Source organism: Lacerta agilis, chromosome 2 (genome assembly GCF_009819535.1).
Source record: "Lacerta agilis isolate rLacAgi1 chromosome 2, rLacAgi1.pri, whole genome shotgun sequence".
In the NCBI taxonomy this organism is placed as follows: Eukaryota; Metazoa; Chordata; class Lepidosauria; order Squamata; family Lacertidae; genus Lacerta; species Lacerta agilis.
In genome coordinates, this window is record NC_046313.1 from 50,719,015 (window position 1) to 50,740,047 (window position 21,033).

The 21,033-nt window shown below is 42.6% G+C and overlaps 1 protein-coding gene across 2 annotated transcripts in view; it reads right to left on the reverse strand.

The window, feature by feature from the left end:
* Window positions 1-740: 740 nt before the first annotated feature.
* The window catches only part of SH3RF2 (SH3 domain containing ring finger 2), a 76,213-nt gene continuing 55,920 nt past the window's right edge, over window positions 741-21,033 (reverse strand). For both annotated transcript variants that reach the window (XM_033140007.1, XM_033140006.1), the window contains 5 exons: window positions 17,589-17,683; window positions 16,039-16,209; window positions 7,995-8,230; window positions 4,437-4,792; window positions 741-2,222 (listed from right to left, as the gene is read on the reverse strand). In XM_033140007.1, coding sequence (XP_032995898.1) covers window positions 1,935-2,222; window positions 4,437-4,792; window positions 7,995-8,230; window positions 16,039-16,209; window positions 17,589-17,683 — 1,146 coding nt within the window. In that variant the 3' untranslated portion in view covers window positions 741-1,934. The remainder of the gene's footprint in view (window positions 2,223-4,436; window positions 4,793-7,994; window positions 8,231-16,038; window positions 16,210-17,588; window positions 17,684-21,033) is intronic.

Sequence of the window (21,033 nt, forward strand, 5' to 3'; positions counted from 1 at the left end):
CTACCAGTACATTCTATCACATAGCACTATTCTAAACATCAGCCGTAGCTGGGTTAAAATGACCTGGCGTTTCTGATTCTGCTTATTGCTGAGGCTAGCTAGCCGGAGAGATCAAGAGAGGCTGGGAGTAAGCAAGCACTGTGCGGGTGAGCTAGTAAGGTCTGCTGATAAGGTAAGGAGGTGGGTCTGAGGAAAAGGAAGGCCTTCTGCGGGGTGGAACTGGCTGGTCTTCCAGTAGCATCATGCTGCTGCCTGTGGGTAAAGATGGAAGGCAGGCAGAGGAGTGGCTACAGATTAGGAGGACCTAGGTGGAAGCTGGATGGACAATGGGGTGGATGGATCAATCCATTTTCAATCCATGTCAGTTTCAAATGTGTTCATTCATAAGTCCCTTCTGTTCCATTTTGCAACAATCTGATTTTTTTTAAAACTTGCATTTAAATAAATATTTAAGTATGTATTGAAATACACAGTGCTTTGTCTGGGGGCATGCAGGGGTACGCATACCCCTAAACATTTTGTGGATCTTTGTACTTTTGTCCATTTACTGTATTTATTTCCCCTGATTTGAACTATAAAATGGTGATTTTCTTGAGTCAAAAGGAGAGTACCCCCTAAACATTTTTTTAAAGAAAAAAAGCACTGGAAATAAATACGGGACTTGAATACTTAATTTTTTTCTAGGTATGCATTTCTAATAAACCATACAGTTAAAAAAGTCATTTCTGTATGTATATATATATATTGAGTTGACAATCTTAAGAATAATTATGTTCCAATCTGTGTGTTAGTCTGGTAGGTGCAAATCAGGTTTAGTTTTAAATGTGAACCAAATGAAGTTGTCCTCCACCCCTAGTCCACTTCCAGGTCAACTGGAATGCTTACATGTGACAAGATGGGATGCTTACATCTGTGACCTGTTCTTATGCTAGTTTTCTCACATGTAAATCCCATTGCTTCTAATGAGGTTTTGTCCCAAGTAACTGTGGGTAGGATTTCAGTCTTAAACCATGCACCTTCCTTCCTAGGTTTTCAGCATGAGTTTCTCATATCTTAAAGCATATTTGTGAATTAGTTTTTTGTTTGTTTGTTTTCGATAACTTGGAATTAGGTTTGGTTTTGAACCATAGGGTTACCAGGTATGATTGGTGCAATGCACACTATAATCAGCCAGCCAACCCCATGAAAGCAGGATCCAAAATTCATGGTTGGGAATATGTGGTCAATGGGTTGTGTTTCAGTATCTCCCTTGATTTACTAATGATGAGGCTGGGAAACATTTTATATTTCTAAAAACAAAAAAAATCTGCTTCAAAACCTAATATAAATTATCTCCACATACTTTAAATGGATACTGCGAAGCTAAACAAAATATAAGGAGAATTTGATAAATGAGCAAGAGCTGGGGGTGAGTGGAGATAGGAAGTGGTTTCATCCACTATAAAATTAAGAAAACCAAAGTACAGAGAAGGTAAAGGAAGGTATAGAGAAGTCTTTTTCTGACAGGATTGCATTGCACAGTGCTGAACCTTTCTTAGAGCAGTTTGTCTTTTGAATAGCCTGCCATACTCACACTCTATTCTCCTTTCCATCCTATTTTTATCTACTTGTGGCAATGGAATTAATTTTGTGATAGTCTTTGCATATGGGGAACGACACATCCATGATGCACGCTTGCACCTTGAGTTGCAGATCAAAGCCACTCAAAAAAGACACTTCTGTCCAATATGGGGGGGGGGGAGTGGCATCCAATCCACTATATCACCAGCAGTGGTGTAGATGCCTGAAAGAAGCCCAGCTCTTCTACGAGGCTTAAATTTGTGTTGACAGATTGGATCCGAGATCCATGGCGTACGTGGTAGCTGTTGTTAGCTTCACTTTGGACATTTGTTGTCATTCTTCTCTGTAAGCAATCTAAACTATGTTTACCCGTCTCAGTTTTCAGACATACTATTATAATGCTTTTTTGTAGGAAAGGTCAGGTGGCCTGCTTGGCCAGAAAGGTCCAGTGATGAGGTCTTGGGATGCGGCATCCTCCTCTGAGAAACTGGACTAGCGATGATAATATGGTGGGAGTAGAGAGCTGATATCTCAGGGCTCTTGGGTGCTTCTGTGACCCCTCCTTGTTCAGGTTTACCATTGGAGAGGGTCGGTAAAGGTAAGGAGCTGTGCCTCTTGGATGGTGGTGGGCTGGAGTTCTGAAATCTCACAGTTTTCACTTGCTGAAAGGGAAGAGAAATCAGGAGTTATTTCATTCCAACAAGGCTGCCACCAGCATTGTCTTTGCTGTCTGTGGACATGACAAACAAACAACTTTTACATTTTCTTTTACAACCAGTTTTACATCTTCTTCAGGTAAACATTAGAAAGTTGGAGAGTAGAACACGACTAAGACGACCAAACAACAACGACAAATAGAAGAGGATATATTTCTGAAAAGTACATTATATGTGTCAGCTAATATAGTCAGCATTGTTTCTAGTCACCTTTGCCTTCCTCGGAATCCCAATAGATCACCTACCCATTTTACAGCTGAGTGGATTTTAGAGTGTCATTTGTTGTAAAACCGAGTAACATGTTAGCTTAAGAGTTTTGAGAGATGCAAAAGTTTCCTCAACTACTTGCTCACTGGTCCACTCCACTCCAAAAGGTACTAATAGTCAGCACAAATACATATTTCGTCTTGGTAGTGGGTGATTAAGATTGCCGGAAAAAATATCAACAACCTCAGATATGCTGATGATACAACCTTGATGGCAGAAAGTGAGGAGGAATTGAAGAACCTTTTAATGAGGGTGAAAGAGGAAAGCGCAAAATATGGTCTGAAGCTCAACATCAAAAAAACTAAGATCATGGCCACTGGTCCCATCACCTCCTGGCAAATAGAAGGGGAAGAAATGGAGGCAGTGAGAGATTTCACTTTCTTGGGTTCCATGATCACTGCAGATGGTGACAGCAGTCACGAAATTAGAAGACGCCTGCTTCTTGGGAGAAAAGCAATGACAAACCTAGACAGCATCTTAAAAAGCAAAGACATCACTTTGCCGACAAAGTAATGTACGGAAGTGAGAGCTGGACCATCAAGAAGGCTGATCGCCGAAGAATTGATGCTTTTGAATTATGGTGCTGGAGGAGACTCTTGAGAGTCCCATGGACTGCAAGAAGATCAAACCTATCCATTCTCAAGGAAATCAGCCCTGAGTGCTCACTAGAAGGACAGATCCTGAAGTTGAGGTTCCAGTACTTTGGCCACCTCATGAGAAGAGAAGACTCCCTGGAAAAGACCCTGATGTTGGGAAAGATGGAGGGCACAAGGAGAAGGGGACGACAAAGGATGAGATGGTTGGACAGTATTCTCGAAGCTACTAACATGAGTTTGGCCAAACTGCGGGAGGCAGTGAATGATAGGCGTGCCTGGCGTGCTCTGGTCCATGGGGTCACGAAGAGTCGGACACGACTGAACGACTGAACAACAACAGTGGGTGATTTGTGCATCAGAAAGTTCCTGATTCAGAAATCATCAACTCACTAGGTGCATTTAAGGAAGTCATCTTTAAAAATAAATAAATCATGGAGACAATTCTATGTTACAGGGTTGTAAGGAACAGAGGGGGAAATGTATGTGAAGTTCTTTGATTCCTCACAAATGCTATGTAGATGCTTAGTGATTATTTATTATTTTGCTTTTGTATTATCTATCTTTACACTTTGTGCCTTCTATTTCCTTTTGGCCTGGGTGTCTGAGACGATTTATCCCCAAAACCTAACCTTCAGGAAATAGAATAACTTTACCACATATTCAGCAATTAGGCTTCCTGTGGCAATGATAAATCATGTCCACAGTTTCCATCTTTTCATTTCAATCCACAAACCCACCATGACATGGATGATCTTTTCCAGCAGATTGCAGAGGGAAGTGAATGAATACCTTGGCATGTTGAGAGCGAGAGAGCACAGAATGTTGAATTTATGGTGATGTTGGGCTAATGAGAAACTAACATAATGGGGAGTATGCTCTCACAATAGGGACATGCTCCTTGAGAAATCATGAATGACACATACAGGAGCATGATTTAAAATCTTAGTCCTATTCTGTCAACAACAACAAAAAAGTCATTTGAAAAAGGTATCTGAAGAAGTGTGCATGCACACGGAAGCTCATACCAAGAACAAATTTAGTTGGTCTCTAAGGTGCTACTGGAAGGATTTTTTCTATTTTTTTTTTATTTTGTTTTGAAAAAAGTCAATGTAATCATTACATTGTAATGTTGAGTTCTTTGGTGAATACCTTCTCCACCTACCCTACCAAGTAATGGTACGTTGGCTAGGATTTGTCCTGCCCTGCAGTTCTAATATCCCCACCTGCACCCCAAAGCTTTTCATAATCACACTTGCAATATAAAAGTACCCCTGTGGTGAATTAGACCCACTGTTACCTTCTCAGTGGTGTTCCTGGATGTGTCTGGCTTCACCAGAATGGAGGGTGGAGCAGATGCAGGTGGCTTTAGAGCTGACTCGTTTTTTGTAGGCAGTTCCTTGGTGTCCAACATTACTGAGCTACACACAGAAGGAGCTCGGCTATTCCCGCTTCGGGGCACTAATATGAATGAAGAATCGTGGGAGGAATTCGGCCTGGCTCCCGTCTCAGCCGTGCCAATCCCTCGGGGCAGAGAGGAGATATGTTGATATGTTGGAGATTGCTGCACTCGTGTTTGGGTGGCAGGAGTTCGCCTGAGGGAGTTGACAAATGGAATAAGAGTTCCTGGTTGCAAAGGTTTCTGTAAAGATCCATCTGGGGAGGCAGAATTCAAGAAGAGATGAGGATCAAAAGATGATAATAACCCCTTTGCAGCTCATTATTGACATTTTATATAAAAAGAATGGGCCAAAATTGCAGTACTTAGGTGAATTTTAGTCTTCAGGCTTATTGGAAGCCACTCCAAATACTTTTAGAGTTTTAAGGGTAGACAGGAAGTTGCAAGGGAGCTATAATACACTGGGAAGGCACATGCTCTGTATGCAGGAAGTTTTAGGCGTGTTCCTTTATATATCCAGTTAAAAGAACCTCAGGTACTAGGGTGTGGAAAGACTCCTTCCTGAGAATGTGGAGAACATCTGCCTGCCACTCAGACTGGAGAATACTGAACCAGATAGACCAGGTGGTCTTCAACCTGGAGGCACACTTGGAAATCTTGGAAACTGCCATGGGCACTACAAGATGGCCCTTTTGGTCCCTTCCAATTGTACAATTCTGTGACTCTATGAAAATTCCCACTTCTTCTCACAGAAGAAAAATGAACGCTACTTAGAACTTCCTCTCAAAAATGCAGAACACTGCACCAAAAGCAGGCAATTCCCAACCCTTTTGTGCCCAAATCCCAAATTTAAAAACAAAAACTGAGAGGGGCATAGGGCCTTGGTGGGTGCTTGGAGGGGGGATGTCCAAGGGCACCGTGGGATACAAGGATGCCACGCTGGGGACCCCAGAGATAGAACAAGGGCCTGACTTGGTATGACACGGTGCCATCTATTTGGTCTTCCCAACTTATTAATTAGAACTCAGGTGGCGCTGTGCGTTAAACCACAAAGCCTAGGGCTTGCTGATCAGAGCTCCCATTGCTCGGTCCCAGCCCCTGCCCACCTAGTAGTTCAAAAGCATGTCAAAGTGCAAGTAGATAAATAGGTACTGCTCCGGCGGGAAGGTAAACACCGTTTCCGTGCGCTGCTCTGGTTCGCCAGAAGCGGCTTAGTCATGCTCGCCACATGACCTGGAAGCTGTACGCCGGCTCCCTCGGCCAGTAACGCGAGATGAGCACTGCAACTCCAGAGTCAGACACGACTTTCCCTAATGGTCGGGGTCCCTTTACCTTTACCTAACTTATTAATGGGACATCTAAATTATTCAACTGCTGGCTGAAATTTACTAAAAAAGCTGACTGTATTTGGTGCCCCACAGCTTTCTTTTGTAATACTTGCAATTGCCCAACCAGTTTCTGTAGCTAAAAATGCTTCCTCTGTAAACCTGCTCTCTTTTCCCCTACCTTCTGTGGAGGGATGAGGACTCATCGTAAATGAGCTTGCTACCTTTGTTTTTTGGTCCTTTACCAGCTGGTAGAGGGTGTTTAACAGGTGAAGTTTCCCACAACCACTTTAATCCCTCTGACAGAAAAATCTTCATCCACTAAATTTCTTACTTTCCTTATGCAGCTAAAGTAACAGGAACAGGGCCAGTAAAAACATGGCAACCTAGTTGGTCTCCGCCATGTACATTCGATACAAATTCCTTGTCTTTGCTTTCAGAGATCTCCATGACTGTGATCCTATCCCATTTCCCATCCTTTTTCGCATTATAATCCTGAATATGGCCTCCAACTCTTACCATCATTCGTCACCCCAAAATCTGCTGCTTTAAAAGGGTTCACACATTTGCCTCTTTTTCTGTCCTATATCTTCCTGGAGAAGTTTCCTAGAGCACCCATCACTTTCTTCCATTACTGCCTCAAAATGCACCTCCTGTGCATTTTGGTGAAGCCTTGGATTCAAACCCTTCCTTCAGACTCTGGTTGAAATATAAGCCCAAATATGTGTCTTATGTATTTGCTCACAATCACCCGATTAAATTTGCTTCTTCCCCTCCTCATGTTTTTTCCCCATGGGCATGGCTTTTAACCTATGTTAATCTGTAGGAATGAACGTGAAATTTGTCATCTTCCCCACCCCATTCTTTCAATTTGTTGAATGCCATTTATTTCATAATTAATTCAATGAATTCATAGAAATGCATTTGTAGATTTCACATTGGCTTCACTGCCCTTGTTTCATGGTGGCATTATTTCCTTTATTTGAAAAAAAAAATGGTTTTAGGCAGGAGATCTGTTTTCAGTGGCTGTTCTCATCAGCTGCCACTTTATTGATTCACAATGCACCACACCTTGTACAGAAAGATTCCCCATAATCGTAGCCACTACTCCTCCCAAATGCCCAGATTCATGACATCCAGGGCATTGTGGGTAAATAACAAAGTAGCTGCTAGCATTGCTGACACTGCTGGAGACATATACACAAGACCTGGCCACACATCCCACTGAATATTCATACAACTAGGTATGAATACAAATGGGAGTCCCAAATTCCTTCCATTACTCTGTGTATTCATTTTGGAACAAAGGAAAGGTGAACTGAATGGGCCCTCATTTATTCTGAAACATGTGCACACCTCTATTGCTCTTTAAAGCACCACATGCAATGATGGTGCTATATAAATACCTAATAATAGTCCTGTGGGCCATTCAACAATTCCAATATCAACATTTATATTTTGGACAGCTATAATGAACAGTGCTCTGTAAAAACCTTGGTGACCCCCATATTACAGTTTCCAGAATGAACACTGCTCTGTAGCAACCTTGGTGAACTCCATATTACAACTACATATTTGTAAATTTGCTGCCAACACTTCTACTTTACCCCGGCAATCTCAGTTTTTCTTAATGGGAAAAAGTAAACAAAGACCCTGAATATCCAATGAAATACACAGAGATTTGGCTCTGTATCGGAAAATTTTTAATGTCTGATGTTTTACAATTTTTAATGTGTTGTAAACCACCTAGAGTGGCTGGGGGAACCAAGCCAGATAGGCAGGGTATAAAAATATATTATTATTATCATTATTATTAATTTATTATCATCACCTTGCATTTCTCTGCTTAGTAAATAGTGAAACAGATCTGGCTATCTCTGGGTAGTGTCTGAACAATTAATTCTGCTGCACATTTTGGGATTTGTCTCCAGCTCTGGCTAGTACATCCATGCCTTTGGCAAAGGGAAGCTTTCAACGCAGTTGTATGCATGCAATCAGCTCTTCAGGAGGCTTAGCCTAGCATTTCTGTTTATTGCATCAGCCCCGAGTTTCAATGTGCTAATTAAAGGCTTCTATTCATCTCTCAGCCACTTGGGAACAGGTTCATATGTCTCTCTCTCTCACCAGGACTTACTCTTCCTACTGCTGCCACGTCCTCTCCTCTGTGGAGTTGTGTGCCCTGAGGTGCTTGGCACAGAGACATTCCTCACAGGTGAGGCCGAAGATGCGGGCATGAAGGCAGATTTCAAAGGTCTGCTTTGCCTTGGGCCGTTCTCTGAGATGCTTCCCTGGGAGGAAAGTGAGGAAGTGGATAATGTCCAAGTCGCATAGATGGAAGGCATCCTTGAATCAGGGAAGCTTGAGGACTTCCTGGTTGTTTAGGAGAGTCAAATGGGAGTGAGGGAGAGAGAAAGAAACAGATAATTAGGGAGCAAATGCAGCTGCACAATTCAAATCCAGGAGTTTTGTTACCTAGTTAGAAAAAGAAAGGAAAAGTGGGAAATCCGATCAGGAAGCATTTGTACATTCTGAAATATCCTTCCACTTGAATGTTTCTCCAGAATTCTCTCCCCCCCCCCAACTGCTGTGCAGGAATTTCACAATAATTATATTAATGACAGAGGCTAGGTTCCGACAAAACAACAACAGCAAAATCATAATCATCACCACACCATCTTTTAATGACACAGACCATACAATATGGCACATAAATAATGGGCATTTGCATTACATTTCAGAATGTTAAAGAATACACCTCACAATTACTTATTACAGGTACTCTGGTTCAAATCTGCAGTACAAATGTTTCTGTGGTGTGAGAAAATTTGAATGTGTGCAAGAAACCTCCTGGTGCTTGCATGCTAGTGCTAAGAATAAATTGTCAGAAAAGGGTGATCTTTCATTGTTAGCTGATAACATACTGCCTGAGGTTGACTCTAGCCTGTTAGTATTTTGAGTGAGGGATTCAAACACACACACTGAAAATTTAAGATATGGCAGTTGGAGCGGATTAACGTGCTTTGTTGACCTAGTGCAAAGTCCTTTAAAAAATTGACCTTTAGTGGTTAGGAAAGTGATGGGGAAATGCACTGAAAAGTGTGGGATGGACAAATGATTAACGGGAAGACACAAGAAAATCAGGATGAATGCTCACTGTCGTATAACCTCCCCAAAACAAATCAGAACAAATGCTCAATAAAGACCAGACATGCCCTAACCTCCATAAAAGCTTTGTGCAAGGATGAATGCTCAATGAACAGGTCGTTTGGTGGAGCCCACACCCAAATGTTTTTTGCCCTTGAGACGGCTGTAATGTGCACAAAAGTTAACAATCTGCAGTTGTATACAGTGCCCTTTTTCGTAATTGTACATGTAAAAAAAAAAAGGTTACTGGATTGCAGGTATGGGGCGATGGTGGCACAACAGGTGGAGGTGGCAGTCTCCCCCATTGCTGTTTCTGATGTTCGCAGGTATTTAGCCAACAGTAAAAAATAGGTGGGTGGCGGGGTGACCAAATAATGGACATTTTTGTGCACTAATGTTTCAGAGAGCAAAGTAAATAACTCTGAAGTAAAAAACTGAGGAGTTGGGAGAAAGCAGTGAAGGTAATAAGTATGTGCAAACATATTAAGAGTTAATTTCATCTTTTCTAGTTTGTATAGAGGGGTGAGCAGGAGAGCAGCTGCAGGATTTATTTTGTCTTTCAAAATTTAAGACAGCAGGGAAGCAGATATAAAATGTGAGCTCTTGTGGATTCGAGCTACTCTAATCTTTTTCTCAGGGAAGAGAACAGCGCACCACTAAAGATCAAATTAGCCGTGGTGAAATAATCTTGCTTCATTTTATAAACTGCTGTTTTTCTGTTCACAGTTTACGGTGGTGGGAAAAAAACAACAACCTGTGCTGCTTAATAGGCAAAAAATGATGGGCTGTGTCCTCCCAATTCTCCGTAGTTGCCTGAGTTAAATTCAGATGGACCGATTGATGGAGCACCAAGGAGGGCAGCGATCCTGAAGGAAAGATCTGAGGGAGTTTTTGCGCTCTTTGCAACTTGTGGTTCCATTTCCCAAGCAATGTTCCCCCCTCCCCCCTTCCCCAAAGTGTGTCGCTGTCACTTCTGATTATTTCTTTCTGCATCTGCTTTCCCTGATGAGGCCACATAGCACTTTCACCTAAATCTGTTAAATTGCTGAGAAGGCTATCCATCTTCCACCTTGAGCAGGGTGCTTAAATAACCTCCCTAAGTGCTCCTAATTTGCTCAGGAGAAACTGAGCCATGGAGAAGTGTTTGTGCCAACTCTTCTGAGAGAGGGGCTGGCTGGGGGAAAGGCAGCAACTTCTGTCACTCCTTTGTTACCTTCCCGTCGTTGTTCTGTGCTGTGGAAAAAATGATTTATGATTTAATAATGGGGCAGTGATTCATCAAAATAACCCAGGCATCCATTTATTATGAGGTGATTTCCAAAGGAAGACACACAATAGCAGGCCTTTAAATTGGTGTTCATGACTGAGGCACTTTATGAAGCTGCTTCCGAAGTCTCTGGGCTCTGCTTTTGATTGTTTGTTTGGTTTTATCGGTGAAGCAGGGCCATGGTGTTATCAGAGGCCATATCCTGGAGAAATGAGCCAGAGAGATGAAGAATACTCACTGGCTCATTTCAATGTGAAGGAGTTTAGTGGATAGCAGAAGGGATAATTCTAGGCCCAAAGTAGCTGTGGTGTCTTCAATTTAAACAGTGCAATTTCATGTGGTGAGATATAAGCAGGGGAAGAAATGAGTAAAAGCGTGTCCTCAGTAAAAGCAATAACATGGATAGTTAGGTTTCTACTAGGGCATTCCATATCTCTGACAAAAGACTAAAACTTGGCATTTTTCATTCAGTTTTCCTGTACTTCATATTGGGTTGTTCAGATATTACGTTTGCGGTTGAGATGATCACAATCAACTTAAGCTACACTGTGCCTAAGAAAGACAAATAGTTTTCTTGAACTTAAAGCAAGATGTGGAAAGAGTTGAGACAAATCTGAACTAACTCCGTATTCAGCATCGTGGTTGACAGTGCAATCCCACACATGTCTACTCAGCCATAATTTCCATTGAGTTCAAAGGAAGCCATAATTTCCATTGAGTACTCCCAGGCAAGCGAATATAGGATTATGGCCTGAGATGCACTGGCCAAATGACTCGGCTTGTTCTTCCTTGTTTCTATTGCCCATTTCGTCAGGCACAAAAGATGACAAGGCCCCAAGTAATTCCATAGAGCTTTTGTTTTATTTTGTTCTGTGAAGCTACAGATCTCCTTATGTAGGGTTGTCATATTTCAAAAAGTGAAAATCCAGACACAAAAGCTGTTAAACTCTCCCCCCCCGGACATTTTAACCAATTTTGAAAATTCTGCCTAGACACCATTTTGGACAGACGAATTCAGGCTATGTCATGGGAATTCTGGACATATGGCAGCCCTATCACACGTTTTTCACCATTGTGAAACCCTGCATTTATGTTTACTTGCTCTGCTCACCGACCTGCTGTTCCCCTACATTAACCTCCTAGAGCGTCCCCTTCCCACCTCATGCAGTGACAAAGCTCCCTTTTCACCTTCCCAACCCCATTTCCGAAGCCACTTCTATCTGCACCTCCACTTTGCACCCCTGTTTTCACCTTCAGCCCCATGTCTCCTTGCCTCTCCTTCTGTGTAACCCTCCCTCCTTGCACGCAGACCACCACCATGGTGACCTCCTTGTATTGCAACTACCAAGCATCCTTTCCACCTAGTGCTTCTGTCCTGGAGAATAACGTTCCTTTCACATTGCATTACCTATTGCATTGTAGAACTGTGGCTATGTTGTTGTTGTTGTTGTTGTTGTTGTTGTTGTTGTTGTTGTTAATAGTAGTAGTAGTAGCAGCAGCAGAAGTTCCAGATTCAATGTAGTTAACAAGCAAAACACCCATATAGGTGCAACCTCAATCAACTGAACTGAACCTCCTCTAACTGACAGGATAACCAACAGGCTTGCTCTGTTAGTTGGTTCCCAGCACTAAGGTACTGGGAAGATCAGTTGCAGAATATGCCTTACAGGCTACAGGTAAAACAAAACAAAATAAAAAATTCCTTCCAGTAGCACCTTAGAGACCAACTAAGTTTGTTCTTGGTATGAGCTTTCGTATGCATGCACACTTCCGTTTCAGTGTATCTGAAGAAGTGTGCATGCACACGAAAGCTCATACCAAGAATGCACACTTCCGTTTCAGTGTATCTGAAGAAGTGTGCAGACACACGAAAGCTCATACCAAGAACAAACTTAGTTGGTCTCTAAGGTGCTACTGGAAGGAATTTTTTATTTTTTATTTTATTTTATTTTATTTTGACTATGGCAGACCAACACGGCTACCTACCTGTAACTGGAACTATGGAAGGCTACAGGTAAGCATCAGTTTCTAGGGGGATGAGAGGCATGGAGTGGGGAACATACCCAAAGATTCCTGCATTCTCCTAACTAGGCTCATGAAAACCTGAACAACAAAACCTGACCTGTAGCAATAGAAATTACTGTTTGTTTTTTAAATATGCGTGGAAAAAAGTAAATGTTGTTGTTTTGCTTTGTTTTGTCACCTGCTTTTTATATTTCAGTCTTGGAGCGGGGCAATAATGACATTAAAATACTAATAATAATAATATACAGGATAATTAAAACAATGTACAAAAATTGCAGGCTCTATAAAAACAAGTCCAACAAATAACATTTAAACAATGAACAACTCCATAATAAAACAACAACAAAAAATGAAATGACAACTCCCCTCATCTTACTTGACTGACCCTCAAACAGGTAGGCAACTTGTACTGCATTTAGCAGTTTCTAGTGATTTCAGACAGAACTGCCTTTATTATGAAGAGGAAATCTTTCAAAGACTGGATGAGACTTGTAAGGTGAATCACAGCAGGAGCAGGCTAAAGTCCACTCTGGATTTTAACTCAGTATATAATCCCCCTCCTCCGAATACTTTTTAAAAAAACAACAACACACACACACACATCAATATTCTCCATTAAAATTGCACTTTTCTAACTTGACTCCCAGCCTGCATTTAACCAGATTTCTACATGTCATCTACTTCCTTGGAGTAACTTCAACAACTCACTTTTACAATGGCATTCATCTCTTCTACTCTCTCACTTCAGAGTAAGGGAGGTACTGAGAGTAGGCCTATTGAGCATAATGACCTGGCTTAGTCATATTCATTCATTTCATTGGATCTCCTCTAAGTAAAACTTAGTTGACTCCTACCATAACAGTTTGGTGTGCGTGACAGAGGGCCACGCTGGTTTGTTATGATTACATATGAAAATGGAGTTACCAGTAGTTGATCTGCGGAGTTGTTCATCTTTGCACATATTCTGCCTGCACTGTCATCTATCTATCAGTGTCTATTTGTAATAGGTGCTGCTGGATGCTAGAACAATCCACAATTTGTCAGGAGTCCAACCTGCCAACGAGGAGCCGTTCCTAAATAATTACATCGCGGAATTGTCTGCCCTCTTTAAGCAACAATGCTATTTCTTACAGCTGGCATTTCTATAGTCTAACTCAGCCTTGTGCCCTCCAGAAGTTTGGTACTCCAACCCCTATCAGCCACAGCCAGTGGTAGTCCTAAACTTCTGGTGGGCACCAAGTTGGAGAAGGCTGGTCTAAGTCATGGCATCTCTATCATCATTTCTTATTGTATCTGACTCAATCAACATTGTTTAGATAAATGTTTTGCTAATTTGTTTCTGGTGACAAGAAGACGCGTACTTCCATCAGTGGCAATTAAGCAGTAATGGCAATGAACTTCAAAGGTAACTTCACTATCCAAACTTCCTCAGAACATGGAGGCTCTGTTTGGATAGGTATCATGATTAATAGCTATGTATCTTGTTGCTGGTAAGGAGGATCAGTGGCATAGGAAGGGTGGGTCGTGGGGCTGCCTGACCCGCTGCTCGCTCGCTGGCTCGCAGCAGCACTGGCCGGATCCACCACGCATGTCCAGTGCATCCAATGTGCCGTAGCGTCATGACGCATGTGCCGTGACGCCCTGCCCCCAGGGGGGTGCCTCCACGCCGCCACCCTGGGCGGCGAAAAGGCTTCCTACACCACTGAGGAGGATGCAGTAGGACACAAACAAGCTGCTTCTTAATTGACCCTTTGTCTTTTCACAGTTTCTGACTCCTTCCTCTTTTCCCTCTATTTTTTATTATCTCCATTTGCCTCCTCCTCTCATTCTTTCTTCTGGGAGACTCTATGGACCAACATCTGAAGGACAGACTGGAAAGGGACTACAACTATAAGGATATGACATCCATCTTCCACAAATTTTTATCCAACACTATTTTAAAGCTTATGTGCATTAGCATTCATTGACACATGACAAGAGAAACATCGCTTGATTTTGTCTAACCTGAACCTCCGGTTGGCAGCGGTGTAGCTAGCCGCTTGTGTGCCCAGTGCGGGGGGCGTTCCCTGCAGCCGGGGGCGGGGCAAGCTGCCCATGGGGGCGGGGTGCGCTGCGTGGAGCCTCTCCGATGCCTCCCCCTCAGCTGTAGGGTGGCTGAGGGAGATGTGGCAGGCAGACACAAGCCCCACACTACCGTTTCAGGCACAGCAGAGCCTGCAGGCGCCCGAGCCACCACATCACTCCCAGGAGAGACACGTGGCTTGGGCACACTGCAGGCCCCGCGGTAAGTGTGGTGCCCAGTGCCAGCCATGTTTCATTATGTTAGTTGACTGAACTAAAAAGTTTCATGAGCCCAATATTTTTTTATTAATTTTTTTTATTAAATACCCCCTCATAATTTTGTCATTTTGTCACACACACCCCCAGTGATGACACCCGGGGTGGTCAGCACCCCCCACACTCCCCTTCCTCCGCCACTGCCAGTTGGTCAGCTTCATGAAGCGACCATGGCCTCCAGGAGATGTTCTAGAAACAGCCATGGTGATTGGGAGCTGCTCCTGCCATTCCTCATTACTTTGTGGTTGATTTTATGGCTTTAACAATTTTCCTATTCAGCTTCCTTCTGTGCTAACTGTTGGAGAAGATACACAAGACCCTCATTTCATATTGAATATAAAAGTGAGTTCTCATTAGCATAAACACAATGGTATATATTTTTGGCTTCCTGATGACTCATCTGAAATATCCAAGATACCCTGGATGCCGGGGAGCCGACTTGGACATGGGGTTATGGGAGCCCAGTGCGTGTGATGTCATAATGCCATGTGTGCCCCCCCCAGCCTCAGAACCTGACTTCTGGTGGCACCCAGAGCCCCCTATAGTTGGTGCCCCTGCCTGAATGGACCAATGAATTTGCTGCATTGTAAAAAGGTCAACTTCAAATGTAAAGGAAGAAGTCTGCCCTGTGGGTCAGTTTGTATAGTCGATATGGCAGCTCTTACAGATTCAGTGGATGCTGGCAATAACACTAATGCTAGGAATAACCATGATTTCATCTTTCAGACATTAGTAAAACTCCCATAAAGTTCATACGATTACTTGCAAAACATTTGAAATAAGGGGTATTGTGCCAGAAGAGTTGCACAAAATGTCACTGACAATTCATACCAAACAAAATAGAAAATTCTTTTCAGTAGCACCTTAGAGACCAACTGTGTTTGTTCTTGGTATGAGCTTTCGTGTGCATGCACACTTCAGATACGTGTGCATGCACACGAAAGCTCATACCAAGAACAAACACAGTTGGTCTCTAAGGTGCTACTGAAAAGAATTTTCTATTTTGTTTCGACTATGGCAGACCAACACGGCTACCCACCTGTAATTCATACCAACTCTGGAACATCTCATTCTCTTTTCTGGGCTTTAGCTGTGTTATCTTACCAGAAACAAAATTAGCCCTAGCTTTGATTCATTGCTGAGCCACTACAAAGCTGTTTTGTGCAATTAACTAATTGTTATAATAAATTTAGAATTTTGCTTAGAATTTTTGTACTTTAGAGTTTCTAAAATGCATGTGGGCAGACCTACAGCCCCATTCCTGTCATTATCCAGTCATGTTGAGCCAAATAAAGTTTAATTTGGACTGTGGAAAATTCCACATTGACACTTTTTTTTTTTTTGGTGTTACTCACATATCTCCCTCTACCCCCCATTGTCCATATATAAAAAGCATAAGCCAAACCTGAAAAGTGGAGCGACGTAATTGCTGGGGAAGATTCCAACCTTTCCTGTGACCAGCGACATGCCTTTTAGCCAGCCTTCATGGTATTTTCCCAAAACACGGATACCTTCTCCTTTTTGCAACTCTAGTTCGTCTGGACTGTGAGCTGTGTAGGAGTGCAAAGCGACGCACCTGGTGAAACAGAAGGAATTAAAGAGTGACGCCACATACTCGGAAGAGGCAGTTCCATTTATGCAATGCGATGAGGCTATGACACAACTACCTGCTCCAAAACCACACTGGGAACAGTGGCTGTGACTTCTGCCAAACTAAAAACACTGTGCCTGAGCCCTCTTCAAACAACACTTCTGCTACACAAAGCAAGAATGTCCCAATAGCTCCTGAATAAGACTGAGGGAAGGCAACTCATCAAGAATGCTGAATGGATGGGTAAAAAATGTACAGGGCAGGGCACTCCCAAATGGGCTGGGTTAATGTGCTCTGTACCAAAGCAATAAAGTCAGGATTCAGAAATGAACTGAGATTCATGAGTGAAGGAAGAGAAGAACAGCATCCCAAACAAGAGGTGTGGCGAACGACACAAAAGTCATGCCCACACCACACATTTAAGACACACAACTTCCCTCAAGGAATCCTGAGAATTCCAGTTGGTCAAGGGTGCTAGGAAGTCTCACTCTGTCATGGGTAAACTACAGATCCCAGGATTCTTTGGGGGAAAACGTGTGCTTTTAATGTATGGCGTGGATGGGTTCAAAGGAAAGATATGTAGCTGAGTATAAAACAGCAATGTAATTAGTTGGCAAGAGCAGAATTCCTTTCAAAACCTTTAACAGTAGGACAGCCTTCGCCCACCTGGTATCCTCCAGATGTTCTGGACTTCAACTTCCATCAGCCCCAAATAGCACATACTGGGAAGGCTGCAGCAGGGAGGTTACACCTAATGATTCAGCACCACTTTTCTGGTCCTCAGGTCTGTTGCCTGGGTACCTCCTTCCTGTCACATGACATTTCAGTAGCTAACCACCCAAAACTCACCCCCACCCCAGATATGTCATGAACATTCAGTAGAGCATGAGACTCTTAATCTCAGGGTCATGTGTTCAAGCCCCATGTTGTGCAAAAATTTACGGCATTACAGGAACCTCGTGGTCCCCTTTCAACCTCACAGTTCTATGATTCTTCAGGTTCTGCAACTCAAAAGCGATCACATTTACTAATGGGTCTCATACTTCTGGGAGCTGAAATTTAAACCGATCTTCTTGCGCATGCTAAGTGTTTTGTATGTTTCTCAGAAGCCAGTTTAAATTTCAGATTAACTTGAATGAAGTATCTCTGTAAAAAGAGTTGTCTCAATTTTAGCTGGTGCTTGTGGAACCGTAACCCCCCACAAGGGCTTCTTCTTCATCCTCTTTTCTGTATTCATTTAATCCTGTGAGCGGGTGGGGATGGGGGGGGACTGGCAGCATGTGGCATGGTTGCTAGGCAACAACACCTCCGGCCCTAGCCAAAGGCCCTACCCACCTCATGAATACGGACTTAGTTTTACGTACATATTCACCGGCAGCTGTTGCTGTAAATGAGGCACGGTGACAATGGCTGTCGGCTGCCCCAGGGGCCCAGGGGCCGAGTAATAGGAAGTGCTGACCTGTAAATAAGAATAAAAGAATCCAAATGAGCGCCTTTATTATATTCTCCCTTCAAAGGAAGTGTGCCTGAACACCAAGAACCCACAAGCCACAGGCCTCAAGGCAAAGCAGTACATCCTGTTAAATGGAAGAATCCTGATTCACTCTGCTGTCTCTGCGGTCAAATGTCTTAATGGGGCTTTTAAATTTTTAGACAGTGATGGAGCAACGAACACGTTCGACTGGTTGGCTTGTTTTCTCATGACAGGGATGATGAGGATTAGGCGGTCATCCCTGAGAGACTTGAAATGTGGCTTCCCTCAAGGTTCCAGTCTGTCACCTATGCTGATCAATGTGTATATACATCCACTGGAGAAGCCACAATTAAGCACAAGATTGAGCTTTGTTGGCAAAAACTTCTCGCAGATGCATGTTTGCCACATGTGCCCACAAGCAACAGTGTGTGTGTGTGTGTGTGTGTGTGTATTTTATTGGGAAAACAGTGAGGGGAGACTAACCCCCCCCATGCCATAATCCCAGGCTTTATTATATGCCCTGGCAGCTATTTGTAAAAGTTGCAAGAGACTGAAAATTATATTCATATATTCCTAAACACTGTTTGGCCCCGAGCAGCATCTGGGCTGAAAATGAAATAGGAGACCACTTGCTAAATGAGGGGTTTTAGCTAAAAACCAGAGAGCTGTGTGTGCTGATATTGTCCTTCAGTTCCCAAACTAAGGAAATTTTACTCTTCAAACCAAGTCTCCAAGATGTAGTGGTTACCAATAAGGATACTTTTTTATGCTTCTTCAACAACAACAACAACAACTCATTTCTCCTTGCAAATACAATAAGGATACACTACAGAAAGTAGTTTTGTCTAAGTGATTTCTTTGCATTAAGACAGATAGTGGGTTTCCTCCCCCTCCATATATTTCTTCAGGGTCTACTGCTCCTGCTAGTTGTTCCTTATATGAAATTATAGTTTTTATTTATATAACACTACCAGTGTTCATTGCACTCTTCAGAGTAACATAAGCCCAAGAAAGACACTGAGGCCAGTGAAAAATATATCATGACTCGGAAAGTGACTTTACAAAACAAAACACGATGAAAACTGGACTGCATCCCTTCTGCCATGACTTGGAGTCCTGATGCTATCATCCAGAAAACATGGGCTGGGTTCAAAATCATTATGATGTTGATCTGCACACCAGGAATTTCCCAACACCACTTAGGATTATTATTATTATTTTTTTAAATATATTATGAATTATAAGCCTTTGGGATATATGGAACGGTGAGAGCAAGGAACATGATTGTTTGGAGGAGTGAACAAAGAAACACGTTCATTAAATTTCAGCAGGAATCTACAAGAAAAAGTGCATTTATGTTGCAGGCTGTATATTCTCAGCCAACATAAATGCCTTTCCCACTTGAGGTAGATGCCTTGTTTTTCCTCTTTTCTTTCTTTCTCCCTTCTATCTTGAAATTAAAGAGTGCATTAACAGACGATCCACTCCAGTAATAGGTTGTTGCAACCGAGGGTGTAGAAAAGCAACTTTGGTTGCCCTCCCCATCTCCTTTCCTAATGGATTTTCACATTCCCATCCCACCCTTATGTCAATTGCATTGTTCTAATGCCTTAAGAAGCACTGTAGAATTGAGCAAGCAAACCTAAAATACTTAGAGGAGTTGAGCATTCTCCTGTTCTGTAAAGCATTTTGTAATTGACAAGGGTTAAGGCAGCAAAATTCCCACACATCCATTATATTGAATTCTTCAGGCCTCTAGTGCTTATTCAGCTGCATAGCTGCTAAGGCAGCCCTTTCTCATCCCACATTCCTCAATAGCTTCCTAGTGAAGACCATCCATTGTAAAATAAGCAGGGAAAGAGCTTAGTGATGGCAAATAAGCAGAGACTGTTTTATGTTGGGTTATCAAGATGGGTTTCTGCCTGAGCGCTGGAAATACAGAATGGTTTTCACTGGTGAAGAAAATGACTCAACATTTTAGAGTGAGACCAGGTTATCATTGCCACAGGTTATTCTCAGTCATTTTCTTCAGGTGCATTACTGGTTGTTCTTTATACGACCAACACAGGAATTGGGCCACTTCCTGTGCCTATTGCTAGTAGTTCAAATGCCTATCCCTGATCAAGACTGATGGCAAGCACAGTACCAAAGCTGCAATGGCAGCACCAAACTCTTATGCACGACAGATGGCCACCCAACCTCTGCTTAAAAACCTCCAAGGAAGGAGTGTGTCCACCATCATCTGAGGGAGTCCGTTCCACTGCTGAACAGCTCTTACTGTCAGAAAGTTCTTTCTGATGTTTAGCTGGAATCTCCTTTCTTGTAACTTGAAGCCATTGGTTTGAGTCCTACTCTGCAGAGCAGGAGAAAACAAGCTTGCTCCATCTTCCATGTAACAGCCCTTTAGATATTTGAAGATGGCTATCGTATCATATCTCTTCTCAGTCTCCTATCCAGGCTAAACATACTCAACTCTCTCAACTGTTCCTCATAAGGTTTGGTTTCCAGGCCCTTGATCATTTAGGTCACCCTCCTCTACACATGTTGTAGCTTGACAATATCCTCCTTAAATTGTGGCACCCAGAATTGGACATAGTACAGTACTCCAAGGCACTGTAAGTTACCCTTATGAGATTGCAGAAGTCATAATTGAGAATTGTGAGCTTGGAGATCCTACTTTGAATTCCACTGCCCATCTCATGGGTGAAGGCAGTGCTGGTGTATGCACTTGCCTGTCTCTTGCTGAAACCACTAAACTACTGATTCCTCACAGAGATATTCACAATGGAGCCCCCTTTTTCTCCTATGTCTCTTGAGAAAAAGAGGAAGAGATGGAAATACCCCCTGTAGTCCAGCCTCTAATCCACTTTTTATTTGCATGGAACCAGCAGAGAAGGGTAATCAGCCCAAGAGTTCATGTCACTCATTTTCTTATCTATATTTATCCCAGTGTTAGAGCTGTCTGCAAAAGCAGCCTGTATTTTTTTATTAGCTTTTAGCAGATAACAGATGTTGCTTGCCTGCCTTGGGAGACGAATGGTCACTGAACAGTACAGTTAACTTATCAGAGAAGACACAGGCAGGCGTGGGTCTCTGAGAAGAAGCTAAATCAAATAAAAAATTCCTAGAAAATGCCCGTTGGAAACGCAGGTCGTATAGAACCATCAGGGCTACCACAAACATTTAGCAGATAACTAGAGGGCCTCAGCAATTACTCACCTCATGAACTGGTGCTGTTTGTTTTGTGAATTTAAGCTTTAGGAAAGCTTAAGCTGTATAAATGGCAAAGCAAAACAACACCCACTCAGTACAAAGACTGCCTGTTACAATGAATT